The 22,088-nt window shown below is 33.0% G+C and overlaps 1 protein-coding gene across 1 annotated transcript; it reads left to right on the forward strand.

Annotated features, from left to right (window-relative positions):
- The first annotated feature begins 2,573 nt into the window (after positions 1-2,573).
- On the forward strand, positions 2,574-21,798 carry LOC124362347 (glycine-rich RNA-binding protein 3, mitochondrial-like). The gene is made up of 4 exons (XM_046816776.1): positions 2,574-2,707; positions 16,496-16,818; positions 20,675-20,761; positions 21,418-21,798. The coding sequence occupies exons 2-4, from the start codon at positions 16,499-16,501 to the stop codon at positions 21,755-21,757; spliced, it is 747 nt and encodes a 248-aa protein (XP_046672732.1). The 5' UTR covers positions 2,574-2,707; positions 16,496-16,498; the 3' UTR covers positions 21,758-21,798.
- Positions 21,799-22,088: the final 290 nt, after the last annotated feature.

Consider the following 22,088-nt stretch of genomic DNA (forward strand, 5'->3'; position numbering starts at 1 on the left):
TTAAAAGGACACGTTGTATAGTAAGGATTCTTTGAGACCGATTTTGAGATGTTAAAGTAATTGTTACGTTTCCTGTAACCTACAAGTGTTCCCAAGGATCACTTAATAAAGTTTTAAATTTTTGCATTCTCTGCTAAATGAGGGCAACCAAAAAAACATTCATTAGTGAAAACAGCGTCACTTAGCCTTGGGGATACAAAACCATTGGCACTAAGACTAAATTCCCGGCCATCCTACCCACAAAACCCGTAGTTTTATAGACAAAACGTAGAGAAAGTAGGACATTTATTGTGATATGAATAAACACCGTGATCAAAGTTAAACTCACATATTTTGTGAACAAATTCTTTGAGTCAACTGTTGCCAAGGCTAGCCATTTACAAAAATTCAAAATGATTAAAATCTTTAATTCTACATAAGGCAAAATAAAACGGCATCTCTATACGCAATACGGTGTTTTTCACTAAAAAGTTAATACGGTGTTTTAATACTTTTAACCACGTTGTCTGAGATAGAGTAATTGCAATTTGACATTTTAAAATTACCTTAAAATTTGACCATCACCATCACCGCAGCGTAGCGGTAGGGTGCGATTCTCTATCCGAGAATTCACGGGTTCAATTCCCGGGGAAGTCAAATACATATTTATAAGTGGGTTTGGACCACTTTTCCTTAAAAACATTAAGTATCCGTAATTAAAATGCCACTTATGTATAAAGAACCTCCTTAAAACATGAATTACTTGTTAATCATATATGAAGAAAATGTTCGTAATTTTTAATAAGCTGGACAGAATTATGTTTAAAGATATTTTATGTCGGGTTTCACATCATTAATAATATAATAATACAATAATTTGGTTAGAAAGTTTTAATTCCTACCCCCCCCTCCCCACCAAATTTGATACAGAGAGTAAAACAGTTGACATTTTTTAAACTGGTTAGGAATTGGTTTTTCCTGTCAGTGTTTTTCTGTCCTGAAGTATTTTCTGTCCTATGGTGCCTCTGAATAGGTCTTTAAACTTGAAATTCTTTATTTCACCTCTCCATCTGTATTGAAATTAACCAAAAACAACTCACAAATCCTTGAAGAACATTTTAAAATTGCATGTGATACTCTGTATATTTAATCAACTACCTGTGTCCTGTTTGATTTATATCTCATTCAATAATTTATTTTGACAAAAATAAACACGTAACTTGGACCAGCGAGAATTCCCGACACATTAAATTCGAGAACACATTTGCATCCACTTGTTGGACCATCTGTTGACTTCCCTAATTGAGGGCTATAACTATAACCATTTCCTGGAAAGCGTTGCTTGTTCATTATTATTCATACACGTAAATGGAAATAGTTCTGAGAATTTTGTATACAGTGGTGTACTTTACAATAATTTGTTAAGGCGCGTAATTCACGTCTTATACTTAAAATGTACCTGGATCTCATCTATTTGAATAATATGTAATTTATAAATTAGTTAAATTCATTCGATACGGCTTACACAACAGATTTAAAACTAAAATATATTAAATACAAAAGTGTTATTTTTAAAAGAAGCATTTAAGATTAATAAGGACTCGATAGGCTTTTCTTAAAATCGTGTCTTTATCCATCTGCATATCCATATGTGCGAAAACTCTTGTTAGAAAGATGTTAAAGACTTAGAAACTTGGCACATGGCTTCTTTTTGGTTCAATGAAGACTCCTATTAATGAAGGGGGCAATAAGTAAAGGGGCAGTCCAGCCAATTGTCTGTCTGTACGTCTGCTCGTCTGTGCGATAACTCTTAATAGGAAGGTCCTAAAGACAGAACTTAACATATAGCTTCCTCTTGGTTCAGTGCAAAACTTATAGATAAAGGGGGCAATAGGTAAAGGGACAGTACAGCCAATTGCCTGTCTGTACGTCTGCTCGCTTGTGCGATAACTCTTGGTACAAAGGTCATGGAAACATAAAACTTGGCACATAGCTTCCTCTTACCTCAGTGAAGAACCTTATAGATGAATGATGCAATAGGTAAAGAAGCTGTCCAGCCATTTGTCTCTCTGTACGTCTACTCGTCTGTGCGATAACTCTTGATAGGGAGGTCCACGAGACTTAAACGTGGTACTGAGGTTTCTCTTGATCCAAGGACAAACTGTATGATTCTGGGGTCAAAAGGTCAATAGACAGTCCGTCCATCAGTACGAATACTCTTTCGTTACGTTCTACCGAATTCTTCGATAATCCGTTGTTTATTTGTATTATGTGTGTTGTTTTTCGCGTTAAGACTCTTTTGTATATTGAAAAACAGTCTATCAATTGTCTCTTATGTTTCCATGTTTGTTTATTTAATTTTCTGACAGTAATGACAGAACACAGTTGTATTTTATGACTATCGGACCATTACTAGCGCGTACTTCGCCATACAATCCAGGGCCTAGTATACAATCAACACGAGCGGCTACCGAGTGCAGGGAAATCCGAGGTACCACTTCGTGCACTCGCTTTATTGCCTGAGATGCCAAACCGCCTTTGAATAATAGCTTCACCTTGACCTCGACATTAACCGTATCAAGTCATCAGCTTCAGCTTCGGATCAGCTTCGGGCGAGATCGGCAAACATCGGGCTCATCCGTCCTCCGAAGCGGCATTGGCCGACGCTCCTCCCTCGCGATGGCAGCGTCTTTTATCTTTCTCGTCCTCTTCCTCAGCGCTGCCTCAGGTACTGATTTACGTGTGTTATTTACTTTTCTCTTCTACTATTTGCATGTGTGAGCAATTCGTTTGTTTATGATTGTGTTTATTTCTTTGTATTTATTTACTAGTATTCCACGATTGTTGGATTCACTGAATGACTAGTTCTGTTTGGTCGTTGCATAAATTTTGTTTCCTTTCGTGAAGAGCAGGTTTTACCTATTTCAATGGCATGACGGCATCTATCTGATATTGTATACCACAACGCTTTTATTGTGCCTTATAATCCTTTTGTGCCTACGACTGGTGATTGCAAAGACATTTTAGTCAGTGGCCATTGATGCACGGCATACTCGATTCTATTCATAAACAAAACTCTGTTTTAGAATTATGTTTTCCTATAATTTTAAGCTAACATTTGAATATCTGTTAATTTATTTCGTAAATGATTGGTATTCGAATGGATGTAAAAACCGTGTCTTCTGTCTGTAATAGTAAAACTTCTGTCTATACACTGTCTTCAGAATCGATTTCCGTTTTAATTCAATATGTGTCAGTGACTTAAACCCAAGAAAATGCTCACCGTACTGAAACACTTTTTTTGTATCTCGATACATGAATCTGTGAGGTATACTCATGAAAACCCAAATGTAATCGTAAGTGAAATTGTTCATAAAACGTTTAGATGAGACAAATAAATAATGTCAGAGAAAAGGACACTTCAAATATCTTAATGAATTACAGACTTACAACACAAACTGTATCGTCCTTCCAAAGAATTTCAAACAATCTAGAATATTCAAATACAGCAACCACACAGTGTCTGACAAACAAAAACAAGTACAGTAATTTTTAGCACACGCCCATGGCCGGAGAGGGAGGAGTCAACGAAAAGTTTTTGAAATGAATTTACATTTATTATACAATTCAATTAATACAGCTATTTAAAGGTTTTTGTGCTTTCAAATATTGTAACAAGGAATATTAAACTTGAACAAACTTAGCAAAAATAGTTAATATTTCAAGCGTTTGAATGTTCGTAAATTCATAAAACTTGTACGTAATTTTTATACAGTTGTGTTAGCAAATCTAGTACGTTTTTCTTTCCATTTTGGGGAGGAAGAGTTCTCTTAACGCTTATGGATGTTTTAATTGATTATATTATATACAGCTGTATTATATACAAATTCCTTATATTAAGGAAAACTGTCCAAACTGATTTTAAAACGTTTATTGGCCACCGTGAGAACCGAACCAGTGACCTCTCAGTCGTAACCTTACCCTTAGACCACGACGAAGGTTAATAATCTTGCCCCACTTGCTGAGTTCTGAACGTTCAAGAAATGGTTATATTCAAAACCCAGCCATTATACATAGAATGGTATTTCCGTTAATAATAAAATTGGGTGGAAATGTGGTTAAAAGCCATTACTACCATTGGTTCTCGTATAATCGTGGAATAGATTTACGCTATAGAATCAACTGCAACACCTGTAGCTCTGCTAATCACTTGCAATGTATAAACATTGCAGCTGAGAAAACAGTGCAGAACCCAGAGAGAGACCATTTACATCGGTACCATACCAAAATGTGTACAATGGTGAGAAACGTAATACGAAGGAAGGAGCCATTTTTGTATTACAAATTATTAAACTGACGGTCGATTACAAAAATTATTGCTGCAAGATTGATTATACAATATGTTTGCTAATCCTCAGACATCAAGGCTGCATGGTGTTGCTTGCAGGTTACTTCTAGTGTTACAATAGCTGTAATCCAGTGAAACACTCGTAAGCTGGTATATTCATACTTAACTCACATTTGCCTGTAGAGTATTGAGCTCTCATAAATAACGACAGTAATACACCATATTATGGAGGTGTCCTAAATATGTAGAAGTAAGAAAAGGTGAGTTAATACAAGAGGTATTATTTCAAAGGGCTGATAATTGTAAATTATTCTAAACGTTAAACTAAGGATATTTAACTAATGGGTCGTTTCAAATTGTAATTTTTACCAAATACTTTTATACAACACTAGCTGTTTCCCGCGGCTTCGCACGCTTTACCTAAACTTTGCCCGTGTATTTGCACTTCTGGTTCAAGTGAATTATATTTCCAACGCCGATGTATAGTTTGACTTGATGTCACGATCAAGAAAATCAGTCAAAAGTATATTGTATACATACATATATTTTATTATAAAGCGGTCTAACAGTCAAGCTTTAAGTTCAGCCATATATTTATCATAAAGACAAACATATATCCTAACTTAGTGCCTTCAAATAGTCTTTGGCAAATTAATACACGTAACTGTCTCGTAATTGCAGTTTATAATGTGCTGGCGCTTTGAAAACTTTTATATTTTGCAACGCCACCTCGTGGTGAGTTTTATAAATGAGTATAGCATATAAACCTTCTCCGTTGAAAAGTACACATACATTCAAATTTTCATAATGACCGGTCAAATAGTGTACGATTCCATAAAGGACAAACACACAAACATTCATTTATATATATATATATATATATATATATATATATATATATATATATATATATAGATTAAAAAGACCACCACCTTACATCTGTTTCATGTTTCTACCAATTTTATGAGAACGTAAAAGTTTTCATGCATAGGCCAAAATTTAAGCGGAAATTTGGAAAGTTACAGAGTGATAACTTTTTGTAAACGTAATTTCTAGTATTGTTACGTACAGGGACTACTGTGTTTTTATTACAACATAGTACCCCCTTGAGCTACACATAAAGGTGCTGTTCTGTTGAATTGTTTAGGACTAAATTGTTCAACTCATTTCTAATCTACATTATAGCTAAAATCTTGCAGGATTTATATGGAATAATACGTGTAAACAACAGAACAGAAATAACAATTTTATTGTTATAATGAAACTGTTGTAAGTGTTAGGACCGCTGGGTTTAAAATAAGTGTTCTCGGTTCATTGTTTGGAAAAATAAAAAACATTCAAACTTCTAAAAACTAATATAAACCTAAGAGCTGTACGTCATGTTTTCGTGTGCCAGCTGTAACCTTGGCGCCTGTGTTTCCGGGAAATCTGGTAGTATCGGTTGATCTTGATGTTATCATTTCTTGCAGCTAAATTAGTTACAATCAACAGTTACTATGTTGTTTACCGTTGTATTAAACACTAAATTCTTCTAATTAAAATAAATCCTCTACTGTAATTAAAACAATTTAGTTTAGCATGACATAGAATTGTTATACTCTTGTTATCATTTGAAGAGTTGACAATTTCAATTTCAATTCAGAAGCCAATTCTTTGAACTTGGCTGAAAAAAGTTGGATTACAGCTTTTGGATATTCTATTGTAACAATGCCTCCATTGGAACAAGATTTAAGAATAACGTCGGTTTTTACCTGATAAGTAATATGTTCTTTAATTTAAAATCAAACCATTTTAATGTTCGAAGCGTCTACGTGGTAAAATATGTTGGTTAAAACTTTACTTTACTCGATTTACAAATTGCTGCAAACACAAACAAGCTACCGTTTCACTTTTATAGCACACAAAAAAGCAAAGATCATACCTAATATGCTATCAAGAGTTATTGTCAGGGAAAATTGAACTTTTTTATAAGGTGGGACTGAAAAAATCTCGTACGAGAATATTATAATCATTTCTTTGTGTGAAGGTTATTTTTGACGATGGAAGGATTGTGAAGGAAACGAGATTTTTCCGGACATTTGCCATCGTTCCGTGAAACAAGAAATCAGTAACACTACGTTTCGAGATCTGCAATCTGATCTCTTCTTCAGGTAAAGAACTAACCTAATACATAATTACAAACTAGGTTAAAATAAACAAATCTTACCAAAGCGTTATGGCACGCCTAAGTCAGGAACCTGAAATCCTGACTTAGGCTTGCCACAACGCTTTGGTAAGATTTGTTTATTTTAACATAGTATGTAATTATGTATTAGGTTAGTTCTTTTCCTGAAGAAGAGATCAGATTGCAGATCTCGAAACATAGTGTTACTGATTTCTTGTTTCACTGAACGATTATAATCATATGAATACATAAGTTTGTTATGAAGAGTTGGCAGATTACAAGGAAGCCTTCAAATAACATACAGCATACAGTACGAGTATGTGCGCAGTTCCTCAAAATTAAGCGCACTTTTAGTTTTTGATTCGTCGACGTCGACATACAGAAATCCGAAGCGGTGAGTTTCGTTCAAAATATCGTAAAACTCAATATGATAACTAGTTGCGATGTTAAAAATAGATAACCTTATAGGAAAAGGTTGAAATTTCGGGTCAGTACTATCTACTCCCGCGTGCTATGAGTGAACTGACGAAATGGTCCCTCGCAGCCCAGCCTATCTGCTGAGTCTTGTTCCTCGAATAAAAGTATTTGTATTTGTCTCTTCTAATACAAATACATAGGGTAGAATATAGAATTATAATATAGGAAGAAAATAGTCAGCCAGTAGAGTCAAAAAATATAAATTAATAAAATTTATACTGAGTTGTGATTCATTACCCTTCATTACGAGGCGTTCTTCCTTTTTTTTATAAACTACAAAACTACAAGTACGCCACATAACGTGTCGTAACAGGCCTCGCTGAGGTTGCATGTGCAATTTCAAGTCTATATCTCATTTTATTCTCGAGATGCCCAGTGGCGTATTAGAACTCATTCTTGTAGATATAAAGTTAACACGTGAAAACTTCCTCGACATATCTTTTTACGTGATACATTCAGGTACGTGTTCATTAAATTGGGTTTCATATCAGTGTTTAAATGACAAAAGTATAGACACCAAGTATGCTTCAACTATAGCATAATGCAACTTATTTGTTGGGATATGTAGGTTACATGTGATAATATGCCAAATGTTAGAATCCCTTATTGATGTATCGAGTTTGTTTTCAAGTTTATTTATTCTGACATTTTCTCGTTGCCATCATGATTAACCATTAGACCAATGTAAAAGTTTTCACTGACGTATAGCCAAATCCTGTGGATTGACATGCACCATCATCGAACTCAATGTTTCTTATAGACAATTGAACCTTCCTTCAAAATGTCAAGTCCATATGTTAGTTCGTTTTCGAGATATCGTGCTTACAGTCAGGTAAATAGACAGACGAACAGAAATGAAACTTTTCCAGTCCCTTGAGTGATCTGCTTCGCTAAAGGTCAGCTAATAAAACATATGAAAACCTGGTTTATATTAAGATGATATAGAAGATCTGTAGTAAGATGTAAACCTGTAAACACTATACCTTTTTTCTGGTGGTACAACCATGTTCGATTTAAAGTTATGATTAATACATAACCACACAGCCAAACTCGTTTTGATTCTTTCTTGTAGAGTAGACTTTTTCTTATTTAAACGACGAAAGTAAAAATTTCAGTTTGTTTTTAAAGTAACTTATGACAGTATAGAAAAAAAACTAAAAAATTGTTTTAATGCGTACTAATTATACTTTAAAATTATAGTACACCTCGTATAAATTTATGGCTTAAAATAAAGCCTTAACATTTTTGAGGTTTTACATTGAAACTAATATTCTCAAGAGACTAAAATCAAAATGGCCGACCGTATTTATCTCGTAACAAGTTATACACTGAAATTACAGTCTTTGTAGGTCTTCTATCTCATTACGTATAGATTTGCGCGCGCGCGCACACACACACACACACACACACATTTTTCATTAAAGATTGAACCACAAAAAGCACTTGCTTCGACGGGATTTCAAACCGGATCTCTCACTTACCGGGTGAATATGCATGCTACCTCTACACCACAGAGCCCTTACTTTTTTACGATTCTGTTATTTTGTATTTGGCTGTTTATGGCACATATGTGTTGAAATAACCAAACTAACATATGATCGGAAGACCAAATACATGTCAAACGACACACCCGATAAGTGAGAGACCCGGGTTCGAGTTCCGGTGTAGCAAGTACTTTTTGTGATTCAATCTTTAAATTAAATTAGACTATTACCGTTTATAAAAATGTAATGAATTTTATATATATATATATATATATATATATATATATATATATACATATGTGTTACTTTTTTTATCGCCTGAACGATGGCAAATGTCCGGAAAATCTTGTTTCCTTCACAATCGCTCCATCGTAAAAAAGAAACTTTAAATAAAGAACTGCTGTAATGTTTAATAGGTCCAAAACTACACTTGGTACAGAGACAAAAATTTCACATAGCTTGTATAAGTTTGTTAGCCAGTCTTAAACAATACAACATTTCAAGATGGTGGCCATTCGCATTCCAACAAAGTTTTTGTCCCGGTAGTTCAAAACCTAAATAAAAATTGACACTTTTCTTAAAATTCCCAAGCAGTTTCAAGCAACATTTATTCTTACATATTGTTTCAATAATTCATAAGATTTTAAGGGGGTTGGCCGTTTAATTTTATAGGATATAACAATTTTTTCAATTCAATTCTAACAAATCTTTATTTTTCCAAAAATATATACAGTTTTACAATAATATACACACTTTTTACAAATTATACAAAAATTATAACATAACGTCAAAACAAAAACTACAAAAACGAAATAAAGTAGGGACCCCATAGGCATTACCTGTGTTAGGGGTTTCCGTTACCATGTAGCCTACCTACACATCAAAACAAAAAACTCAACAAACTTCTGTGCCACTTAAAAATTATTCAAAATATAAAATACACATCTGATGAATTTTTATGTTTAGCTCCTAACTGTGACATTAACAAAAATTAAATATAATACAATACATATACAATAATAATTCAAAACTAAACCATAGAATTGAACCGCTATAAGTGAATATCTTTACAAACATGTTCGAATCAGCTGTAACTAAATTAAATCCACGTTTTTTAGAAAGAAGTTAGTATACTTATAACAATTCTTTTTAGTAAGGTTTCAATATTATAGAGTTACTAAATGTTTGAAAGTGTTGTTACGATCATATTAAGACACGAACATTGACAGTTATTGTTCCATCAGTGTTATGCAAACTAAATATCTAAATTAGCCGAAAGGGATATTTTAGATTTATATGACGCACTACTTCATTAGCATTTATGAATTTTAACAATATTGAAACAATACAAAAATAACGAGGCCCGTAACCGGGTATGTAGGCCTACAGTTGTATATCTCAGTTGTACTACTTGTACGCAGCCCACATGTTCTGTTATAGGGGCTTGTTCGGTATGTATTGGGTAATCAATCTTGCCATAGATTGATGTGTAATGTCATTGTCTATTGAGTACCTTCTACATTACAGTACCAGTATGGAATACGTTACATGACATTACGTTATGCATACATTTTACGTTACGTATCTGCATAACGTGAGATCGATGGTAATAAAATACTCGTACAATGATTTAGTAGACCCTAACGGAGATAGTGATAATTGACGTTTCCGAATGTTTAATTTCAATAAACTAGGCCATTGCTTATGTGTAGTTAAAACAATTCTGCTTGTAGCACCAAATTCATTATTATCACTCATTATCCATCTGGTCTTCTTTTATTGAATCCTGTCTTGTTTAAGTAAATAAAAAGAGTAGCACATTCTCTCGTCATTTTTCTCATTTCATCAAGTTCTTAAAATTGGTTGTAACTTAATTTGAAGTTAAGTTACTTACTTAAACATAAAAAGGGCTGACTTATCACAATGATACGTTTACACAAACTAAAATATAAAATTAATGAAAAATCTAAAACTCTGTCGCTTAAACCTTTGTTTTTATTGTACTAATTATAGTACCTTGGGGTTTTCATAAACTTACTTGAACATAAAAAAGGGATAATTTTCAGAATTATGCAATAATAAGAGTAACATGTTTACACAATCTAAAAAATAAAATTGATAAAAAATGTAAACTCTTTCTCGCTTAAACATTTGTTTATTACTGTACTAATGTTGGTACCTGGCGGTTTCCATAAATATACTCGTATGTTGAAATTACGTATTGTTGTGTTTTTTTTTTTTCACGTAAGACGAGAAGATGAGGAAACTCCTCATTTAACTTAGCCCTCAAAGGACTTTTCCCTGCTTCTGAATAATTCTTTTTTCTAATTATATCAAAACTTTCAAAGAAGAGTTTTACAAAGTTCCAAACAAGGATATGTAAGACAATAGAATTGCTAGTCTGATACAACAAAAGTCTAAAGACATAGGCCTAGGTCGGCAAACAAAAAGAAAACAAGCTGGATCTGAGCGGATGTACTCAATACAATACTCTTTCCAACTGTGTCTGGTGTTAAAACTTCTGTATGTTAACAGTTCTTTGCACTGTTATTGGTGTTGGAGAACCTAGAATAGAAAACGTAGCGAAAAAGTGCATTTTGTGTTAGATGTTGAAGAGAAAAGAAGAGGTGACACTACCAAAAATAAGAACTATTTGAAGAAATAAAGTGTTACAGAGGACATTAAAGAAGCTCAGAGGAACTGAATCAGATTATAACAGAAAGAAGTCCAAAAGTTTATACCTGAGTAGTGAGTTAAATGTTAGTAAACTAAGTAAGATATTTAATAATCAGTGTGAAGACGAGCTAAAAGTGAAATGCAGCATGTTTATGAGGATTTTTGCTAACGAGTTTAACATGGGTTTTAAATCGCCGATACTTGCAGTAAGTGCTGCCTTCTCAAAGAACAAATTAAAAGTGCACCAGCACAGTCTGCTGAAAAGGCGCAGCTAATGGTTGAAAAGCGGGTTCATTCTACAAGACCAAAGGCGTTTTACGAGTACATGAAAATAGATGTTCCTCATACTGTTTGCCTTTGCTTTTATCTTCGACAAATCCAGCCACCACCGAAAACTTCAATTCTATAAACTTATTACGTGAGGCAAATTGAGTTTTATTACTTTTGTGTTACTGACCTAAACACTCAAAATCCCATATTCTACACTTGGATAGAAGAGCAGGCAGGAAAATGCAGTATGGAAATATCATCTACTCTCTTTAACTATTTGACACAAGGTCTTTTTCAGGATTTTTTAGTGACGGTTGCATTTCTCAAAATAAAAATAATATTGCCCTGAGAACACTGATTCATTTTTTGGGAACATACAATAGACTACATCAATCCAAAATATTTTATTGTATTTTCCCTGTACGCGAAAATAATTTTTTACCTGCCGACCGTGTGTTCGGAAGAACAGTAAAGCAGTTACGAAAGAAAAACCCATAATTTTTACTAAACAGGAATACTACATCTACAGCGGTATAAGCAAGGTAAGAGCACTAGGAGAAGATTAACCACTACTTGATAAGAAGCTAAGTGTATATTATATGGACATTCAATCAGTTAGTCAACGGAAGAGAATTTAAATACGTTACCGGAACATGAGGAAATTTAACATTTCCAAAAAAGGAAAAGGAAAGTCTTACAAAACGATTGTGTTCGTAAGAGGTTTCAAAACAGCAGATATGACGGAGAAGAGTCTTTTGTATCTGTGAGAAAGAAAGTTATAAAGAATCTTAGATAAGTGAGACTGGAAAAACTCCCACTTCATCATGCGTTAACCAAAGAAAAGACCAAAGATGTTGACAAACTTTTGAAAAAGAATGTTTGGAAAGGACTTGCAAAGCTACAAGTTTTACGCTCTTCCTGAAAAATTACTTATTTGTGACTTAAGCTTGTTTGCATTTTACCACCTCATACACGTTTGGAGGACCTTAGGAGGGTCCCTCTGTATATACAAATATAAATTTTAAAAAATCATATTCAACCACTCCCTCATGAGTTACGTCGGCAAGAAAATATAATCGAATAGAGAAAATTATTTTACAATTAATTCACATTATACTATTCAAAAAATTTTCAACCATTTAATTTATTCATGACAGGTAACTTACAACGTGCGATTTTCTGGGGTTGCGCCAATGTCCATAACATGTAACCCGGTAAATCCCCCTTGTTGAGAAGCCTAGCTACGCCACTGCTCCGCGGATGTTGCAAGAAACATCATGAGTGGTAATGTCGTTTTATGGCCGCTCAGACCACTGCTACAAGCATTCAGATCCTTGAGATAAGGCGCCAATCGGGACTGAATGGTAAATAACACTAAACAAGAAACACGAGTATTGTTTAGTTTATTACATTGTTTTTGGTTTATAACCTACATACTGAGTAATATAATTGCTATTTATTAATTCATTAAAGCGTAAGTAACGGAGTAATGGGGTACACAAGCAAATATCGTTAAATATTAAAATGGTTGAGTGGAGTAGAGGCACATGTGTGATTTCTTAACTTGGCATTACGTAGCCTATAATTAAAATAATTGATTAGCTTTAATATATGTACAAACGTAAATCATTTCATTATTAATTAAAGCTTCTAAAATTGTTTTAATTCTTACCATGATTGAGATTTAACTAAACTAAGCTACTGACTGTAGCTTACAACTTGTAGGTATTAAATCTGTTTTTACATTCATGATAAATACAGTAGATAAATTATTGTGCAACAATTACGAAACGTTTGACTAAGCGTTGGGTAACGTTTGTGGCTATAAAATGTATTTTAAAACAACCAAATAAAGACTATTTTTAGAAGGGGGGGCTTTTATAACACCCTTATTAATTGGAAATTATTTTAATTTCAATAACCAAAGTTTAAACAAATCAAAAATAGTTATTTGAATTTACACTAAGTAAGCTGATATAGGCAGAAAAATAATTAATTAGGATGCTGATGATGATGAAGAAGAACATTATAATACCTTATATTATTTTAATTAAATAAAGAAGATTCATCGAGTTCGAGAAGAAGGTTAGCATTAAAACCCGGGAGACTCTCTGTACGCCCGCTACTGTAAGAAGTCTACCTGCATCAACCTTCATCGTAGACGGACGGCGCGGCGCTTTAATATGTTATCCTCACACGTTTATTATTTTCAAATTAATTAGGAAACGTTCACCACGGTCTGTCTCTGACGAGTGCCAGCAGTAGATGTCACTGTAGCAATCAGCTGACTCTAATGACAACACGCTCAGCTGTTGTCCGAGTTAATGACGTCATTACCCTGGTCCATGTGATAGCATCTCTGACGTCACCGCCTACCCCACCCGCCGCACTGTTGTCTTTGTTCTGTTACTCTCTGAAGCCCAGCAGACCGTTATCACTGTTATCAGTGCCTTGCTGATGTACCACGAACATACACTGCGCTGATGTAGCCTACATAGCTGGCACTTAGAAGCGTACACAGATAACAGATCTTGCGTGACTCTCAGCTGAATGTTTAAACTTTAACAACTTTGTTACTAGTTGAGCGTAAGCGAAGCTGCTAACTTTAGTGGCTGAAAAACATGTCTGCCTGTAAAGTCTCCAATATATAGGTAAACTTTTCAGCTATAAATAAACAAATTTAGTATCCATAAATGTTTTTAGAATAGACAGATTCCATTTGATTTATAGAATTATCAAACCACGAGGTGAATATCAAACGAAGGTCTGAGGAAATATTTCAGGGCAATCATTGTCAATTTGTTGATCTTTTTAAGGTCTCGGCATGACAAAGACATTGATGTGAAAAAATATGTATAAATCGCCAAACCAGTCAGTGGCGTATTTAGAGAGTTTCAGGGGGGAGCTCCTCCTCCTCAAACTATTTGATAATAATCATCTCTTGTAGAGGTGTCTTATGTCAATAAGAATTAAATTGTATATGGTATGCATTTTTAGTTTTACAAATCAAATCGAAATGTAAATATTATTATACGTAGCAATACATTTGCAATAGTTACTTTCAACCTTAACTCTGACACCGGTCAGAAAGTCCCAGAACAGTTTAGATTAGTTCAGCAGTAGATATATCTCTGTAGTCAAACATTTAATTATTCAATCAGTAAACCCATCTTATGTTTTATCTACACTTAATAATCTTTCATAAAAGAATAAAACTATTTATCCACATTTTCCAAGCGTCTTGTATAAAAGAAATCTCAAAACAGCACATAAAGTGGCTTGCCTAACTCTAAACTCAAAATTCTGTATCTATGTTCTGTAAAATAGTTAGGTGGTTCTCAACACAATAATCACTCATTATAGAAAGAAACATAAAATACAAACTTAAGTTTAGTTTCTGTACATGCGAACTTATTGTAACTAAATCCCTTTTTATTTGCAAGGGTGTTAAACTTTAAATATACTTTAATAACAATTCTACGCCAATTAAAATACAGGCTTACATAATAAGTTAGGCTATATCTAAGTTTCTTTTTAAGCAGTCAATTTATTAATCGTTGATTCAGGTTCTTACATCCGATACTATCGAGATACTCCTGGACATTCTTCCAGCTCTAGTTCTTCGCCTGGAGCTTCTAGCTCCAGTTCATTCCAAGGAGCTTCTTCCGGGTCTGGTGGATTCCCTGGCGTTTCTTACGGCTCTGGCGGATTCCCTGGAGTTTCTTCCGGCTCTGGTGGATTCCCTGGAGCTTCTTCCGGCTCTGGTGGATTCTCTGGAGCTTCTTCATTTGCAACATCTTCCTCATCAAGTGGCACAAAAGTAAACCCCGGCCCTGGAGGTTTGTCTCTCAGTCCTTACTGCAATTGGACTAGGAGCACTAGAGAACTTGCATTTCCTTTGTACTTTCTTAATCTTCATCTGCAGTTCTATCTGAAACTCTTCTAATATTCTTCTTTCATATGTCCCCTTTTGCTTGGACTTCTCTTCTTACTAACGTGTTTTAATACTCCTTTTCTTCTTCCCATTTAATTTCATTGGCACTTCAAATTCATTGGAAACTTTTCTAACACTCACAACTTCTTCATTGTTTCCTCATTGCATAGTGATTATGATCTTGATGATGAAAATTAGTTAATCCTAGAAGTATGATGTATGTATTTACAATTTTTTTCATTGAAGGGAAATCCTGTTAACTAACTAATATAACCAACCGTATATAACTGTTAACACTAATATATTTGCTTATCTTTGTTTGATATTCGATGTTACTTTACACAACTTATTGTTATTTAAAACTAATTTCTTCACTAGACACACCTTCCATTTCTATAAAATTTGTTTAGTTAATTACTACAATAAAGGCATGAATTCTGTTATCAAATTCTTCCTTTAATAGTTTTAAAAATATTTGTTTTAATTATAGTTTTAGGGGTTTAATGATCCCTGAAACCGATCTGGTAATTAGATGTCAATAAAACTGAGATTAAAGCCATATTGAATAACTTTTCATATTTGTTATCATAATTTAGTTTTTAGTACGGTACATCATATACTGTATTTTAAAACTTATCATCGGAATCAAATTCTTTCCAAATACATAATTTATCATTTTCGAGAAACTGGTGTTTACTTTTATTTTCTAATTTTTTCTTGGGTAATTAGAAGCGAGTCAAATAAATTTTTAACTAAACATACATAAATTGAATTAAACATTGAAATACAAACAAACAATATTTTTGTAGTACAAGTTACTCGTAGTATTTCGGTTTGTGGCTCAACTGTTTTATTGTCTTTGTAACACTTCAGTTTCAAATTACTTCTAATTTTAGTGCTTGTGAATACTTTTGTACCTTATTTATCAGTAGAAAGTATCAAGCTTGGTCATTATATTCTGTTGTCATTGTATTTGGGAATAGCAAGTCTTCGTAATCATTGTATGTCTTTTGCTTTTGACAATGAGGATATGTCTAATAAATATTAGTTATGTAAGAATTTCTTAGAAAAGGACATCCATCACTACTTAAATGTTAATAATTAAACTGTTAATGTAGTTAAAATTACAACAAATTAAGTCCTAATATATTTTATGTTTCCAGGATATGGCAACTTCAATGCATTTTTCCGGTACCAGTAACTTTGGCAACCCTCCTGCATTTGGTGGCAGTGGCGCTCCCGGGTATGGAGGAGGGGTTGGACCTGGGTATGGGGGAGGTGCTGGCAATCAGTTAAACCAACCTTCACCTTTTGGCGCCCCAGGGTTCAACCCTTTCGTACCTCAGTACGGACAGGCCTATCCTTATACTCCCTTCCCTACGTTTGCTGCACCCTTCGACTTCATGTCTTTCCTGAACCAGTACTTCCAGGCTCTGCAGAGCTTCCAGGCTCAGGCTGAAGCCCAGGCACAACAAGCAGCTGCAGGGTAAGTATGTCTTCTATTGAGGGCTCCTTGACAAATATCTCATGGATTATAATACAAAGAAAGGAAGATTGATAATTTGTGTTATCTTTAAATGCTGAGATGGTCATTCATGAATCATTTCTTAATGCTCTGAAATTAGATTTGTGAATAAATAGAACAAATTTCCTAATTTCATACAATATTGAAATTTGCTATTAGTACACTGTTAGAGAGTTCAAGAATAAGTATCTAGGATGGGATATTATCTGAACTGTTAAAATAATTGCATTCTGATAACAAAATCAAACATAACATTAATTTTAAAAGAGTATTTAAGTGTATGTAGTTAATGCCAGTCCAATGATTGAATAGGCTGTTGGAACAAAAGTCATTACACCATTTTATTAGCATTTTATTTTATGTATTTTGATTAAAAGCAGCCATTTTTTTGGTTGAACAAAATTTAATTTAAATATTTTTCAAAACCCTTTCCACATACAAAATTTATCATTTCCAAAAAATTGATGTTGACTTTCATTTTTCTTATTTTAATATTCAAAATATTTAAGTTTTAAAACTTTGAAGTAAAAGAATGTTAATTTTTTTTCTTTAATATATATAAATTAGATCTACCTGCTGTTATCATTAAAATCAGATTACTACAACAACATTTTAAACTGCATTTTAACCAATATTTAAATTTAACAAAATATTTTTATAAACCTATCCAGTATTACTAACTTTACTGCATTCATCTTTTTATTACTGGATATTTACTCGCACACATGTTGATGTGTAGGGATAGGACATTGTTAATTAATATATTTTTATATTGAGAGTAGTCAACAAACAAATGTTTTCACTGAAAATCTAAATTCCTTTTTTATCACATTATCAAACAACATACTACAACTGGAGGGGACAGTTTTGTAAATGAAAATACAGTTTACTATTTTAATATAATATTTTACATTTAAATTATAAATATTTGTAGTTTTTTTGAGTTATCATGATATTTAAGGGTGTTGACTATTTTGTTAAACAACAAATGTTATGCATTACAAATCATTACATTGCATATGCCATAAAGATTCTAAAACATATATAAAGTCTTATACTATTTATTATGTATTATTTTAATACATAATAATTTTAATACATTTTTCAGTCCTAGTATCAAAACTTGTACATTGCATAAATTGTATAGCACTAATACTCAAGTATCAATATCAGTTAAAATAATAATATATTGTATTTGATGTGGAATTTTAAAGACTGATATTGAGTGTTACACCTTGCATCCAAAACAGATAATATTGTGCATATAAAATTTACAAATAACATACTGGATTTCATAATGATGCGTAAAAACGATTGATCTGAAAACAGTTTTACAGAACACAAAGCTTTTGACAAAATTTGGACAGAGTGAATGACATTAGATAAAAAATCTTCTCATTCTGCAAGACTTTATACAATGAATTGCCACACAATATTATGTTGGAATATATTCAGTGAACTTAGATAAAATTTACATAACAGAAAAACAAACATTTAGCTGTGGTCTTCTATATTTAACATAAATGTAATTGTAACAAATATAAACTGCAAAAGGTTTGAGTTGTTTTACTGTTCTAAATTAATGTAAATCTACAAACTTAATTTACCTTTCTCTACGATTTTAAATTGTTAACTTCAGCAAAGTATTAAATATGAAACATTGTAAAAATCTGAGTATAGCAAAAACTTTGACCATTTAGACTAAAAGATTCAATAGTTTAGTTTTACAGTATTACAGTATTTTAAATACACTACATTTAAATATTAAAAGACATAAAAATTGTTTTATTACAGACCAAATACTTTTTATTTTCACCCCACAAAAGGTTATAGGCACAGAATTTTTACAAAAATGTAAATAAAACTATCTTCAAAGGTTTGGAATGATTTTATTTGAGCCGGCTTATAAATTCATCTGAAGCTATCAAGCTTAGTTACAAGTAAAAAAAACAACAGCACATATTTCTGAATTAAGAATGGTTTTGGAATCTGTGCTCACAATATTGGCAAATATAATTAAATATGTCAGAAATGTTGATAGGACAAAATATGATTGCCATAGACAGTCATATATGAGCCAATATCTCCTAGACTAAGGAACACAGATCATCTCAAATGAACATGCAAGTCAGTTTTCTCTGAGCAGTAAATGAATATTACTCAACTGAAGATGAGCACTGTTTATTCAAACAGCTCAAACAGGTCCTGTGCTCTTGTAGTCATTCAAGGTCATTTGCATATGAAAGACAAGTACACCTGCCTGTATTCATAGTTGCTTTTGTTTTATTGTACTTTTTATTGATGGTACTCCCTCACTCATTCACAGTCCAGTGAGGAAGAGCTGCACAAATAAAACTTAAAATAAATTGTTTTCAACATACTTAACTTTTAAAACAATTCCCAATTCTTCATTTTCTCTCTGAAGTATATATATTATGTACATTTTATAATTAAAAATGTTTAAATCATGTTTGTCACATTTACTGCTTGCCAATTAATTACAATAATACTGTGCCTCAATGTTGTTATTACAAACTCTTATAACAAATGTCTAAAAAATATATTATACAGGGTAATATTTCAATCTCAAGACATGTTAAAATCACACACAAAACTGTTATTTTAGTGTATATAAAAGTTAAATTTAGTATGTTTATAGAACCATAAACTTCTAAATATATGTTTTAAGTTCTTTGTTCACTTTGTCATTTAAATTTATAATATTTAAATGTCTTGCTAGTTATTTGCAAATTTTGTATTAGACTTTCCAAGAATTTGTCGACTCATGTCTCCTATAAAGTCTTTTTCTGCTCACAAATTATGGTAAATTTATAACAGATTTTAAAATGTTAGTTTTTTATATTGATTTTAGGTTAAAAACCAATTACAAAACTTGGTTATTATATAATAAAATTTTAATTTTTCTATAAAAACCATTTAAGAAATTTAAAGATGTTTTGAGGGACATTCATCTGTACATTAAACCAAGTATGATAGTGGGAATTTATACTTACAAAAAAAATAAATGTTATATTTCGTAGCCTCTCACACGTAGCTGTGTGAAATATATAAAATTATTGCAGCTGTCTCAAACCATGAATTCCTACACTAAACAATTGGATCGTTGATCCCAGTGCTAGACTAACATAGAAAACGGAATTTTTGTTGTGCCCCGTCAAATATCCTGGAAAGGGAACGTAGCATTTAAATCTAAATATAATTATAATAAAATTATAAGCTACATGTTTATTTGTTACGTTATAAATACATTGAATTTCAAGTATTGTTTTTACAAGCTGTAACAAAAACAATGTAATTCAAAATTAGTTCTGAAAAAATTCTGTCAGTCCGGAGGCAACTTGGAACAACTTTTGGGTTTAAATGGACTGGAGGTCTCCTTAGTTTCTTCACCTATAGTGAAACAAAAAAAAATCAAGACACTAAACTAAACTTTTTCTTTCTGGTCTTGACAGTACAGGTTGTTAGAGACTGAATAATTTAAATGGAAACTCATACCCACTGGTAAGTTTGATATAAGTAACTTGTGGTCTCCTATAACAAGTTATTCAAATAATGAAGTTTCAAAAATAAATTTCAAATAAAAAAGTAACTGCTGGTTTTTTTTTAAAAAAAAAAAGCTTAAACGTTTTTCAACTAACAAACCCAATTCAGCACAGCTTTACTATTTTGCACAGTAGATTATTTTTAACACACTTTTAGTACAATTGCACATTGTCTCTCTTACCTTATTTTGCACAATTTCATTCAATTCATTGCCTAACACTGGTGGTGTGGCTGCTTCCTCTTGTTCTTGCAGTGGCTATGGGGTATATCACAGTGGCCCTGGACATGCTGCCTGGGCCTACACCTACCCTAGGTCTCCTGCTTTTGTTCCTTTCTGGAGGTAAGTGTGAGTATGGAGTGTGTAATAGGTTTACAGTCTTGTAGTTTGAATACATTGCAAAAATGCAAATTCTTGTGGTAACCATGTCCAAACGTCATTATGAGATAGAGTGACCATTAGACACTTTAATTTATGTCAATCCTTGATCTCTTTAGCATTAGATTATTCTTTTTATCAATTTATAAATCCCTCCTCTTGTAAAAGGAAAAACAAAAAAGAACAGTTTGGTTTATAAAACTTATATATATCTTGGCCAACGAAAAATGTTACAACAATAAATGTTTTCAGGATTGTGTATACTTCACTTTGATGGTTTTCTATCCACCATATAAATAATTATCAAGGTTGTATTATTCCAGAGACCAGAATTACTTAAAGGATATACAGTAACCAGGATGTAAGAGCTTGTCAACGAGTGATTTGTTCTGGCTCCTCTATAAATTATTTTATATGCTGTTTGTACGCATTTTGTATGTTTAAGTTTTGTGATGTTCAGGAAGATCTTGCATGTCTAAGAAATTCTTAACTATTATTCTAAAATGTTTTATGTTAATTATGGTGTTTATTTTTTTAGAAACAGATTGGTACAAACTTTTTACAATGTTTAAGAATTTGTTTAAATGCATGACTTCAGTCTTTACTTTTTTTGTTATCAGTGGAGGATATCCTTCTGATAACAACGAGGTGGGAGGAGTAGCCATGGCCACCTACAGTCCTCAGGGAGGCTATGGGTCTGCCAACATCTTCCCCAAGCCGGAGGGTGGGTTAGAGACCAGGTTCGGGGGAGACGAGGACGGTGGAGCCCAGAACTCTGTGGGACCTGTGTCTGGTGTCAGTGGCAGCTTCAAGCCTCCCTCAGGCGGTAGCTTTGGTGTCTTCACTTCCTCTTCCTCTGGGTCCAGCGACATCAACGGGAAGAAGACAAGCTACAAGCAGTCCACCATCGGGGTCAACGACAACGGCAAAGTGACCACTTACACCGCACATGATCCTTGAACTGCTATTGTTATTAATAAATTTTAGTTATAAAATTATGACCCATCATGTATCATTGTAGATTTTAAGGTACTGTGATAAAAATACAAGCTAACCCTATCCAAACATTTTTGTTACCTTTTGGTACTGCTGGAACTGGTTTCTCATTACTTCCACTCATCTTTAAACTGGTATTCCAATGCTGGGTCTTTTTATATCAAAGAGTTAACATTACAAACTTTTTTATAATCCTCGATCATATCGAAATTTATAAAGTGAAAATTTAGTTATCGCTCTTTGAATGGAAATTTGTTCAATAGTCTTCAAAAGCAACTAATCTGGACTACCACAT

Source organism: Homalodisca vitripennis, chromosome 5 (assembly GCF_021130785.1).
Source record: "Homalodisca vitripennis isolate AUS2020 chromosome 5, UT_GWSS_2.1, whole genome shotgun sequence".
NCBI lineage: Eukaryota > Metazoa > Arthropoda > Insecta > Hemiptera > Cicadellidae > Homalodisca > Homalodisca vitripennis.

Coding starts and splice junctions, on each gene's coding strand:
- LOC124362347 (XM_046816776.1), top strand. CDS start 16,499: ATGGCAACTTCAATGCATTTTTCCGGTACCAGTAACTTTGGCAACCCT. Junction 16,819..20,674: donor GCACAACAAGCAGCTGCAGG/GTAAGTATGTCT, acceptor TTGTTCTTGCAG/TGGCTATGGGGTATATCACA. Junction 20,762..21,417: donor GCTTTTGTTCCTTTCTGGAG/GTAAGTGTGAGT, acceptor TTTTGTTATCAG/TGGAGGATATCCTTCTGATA.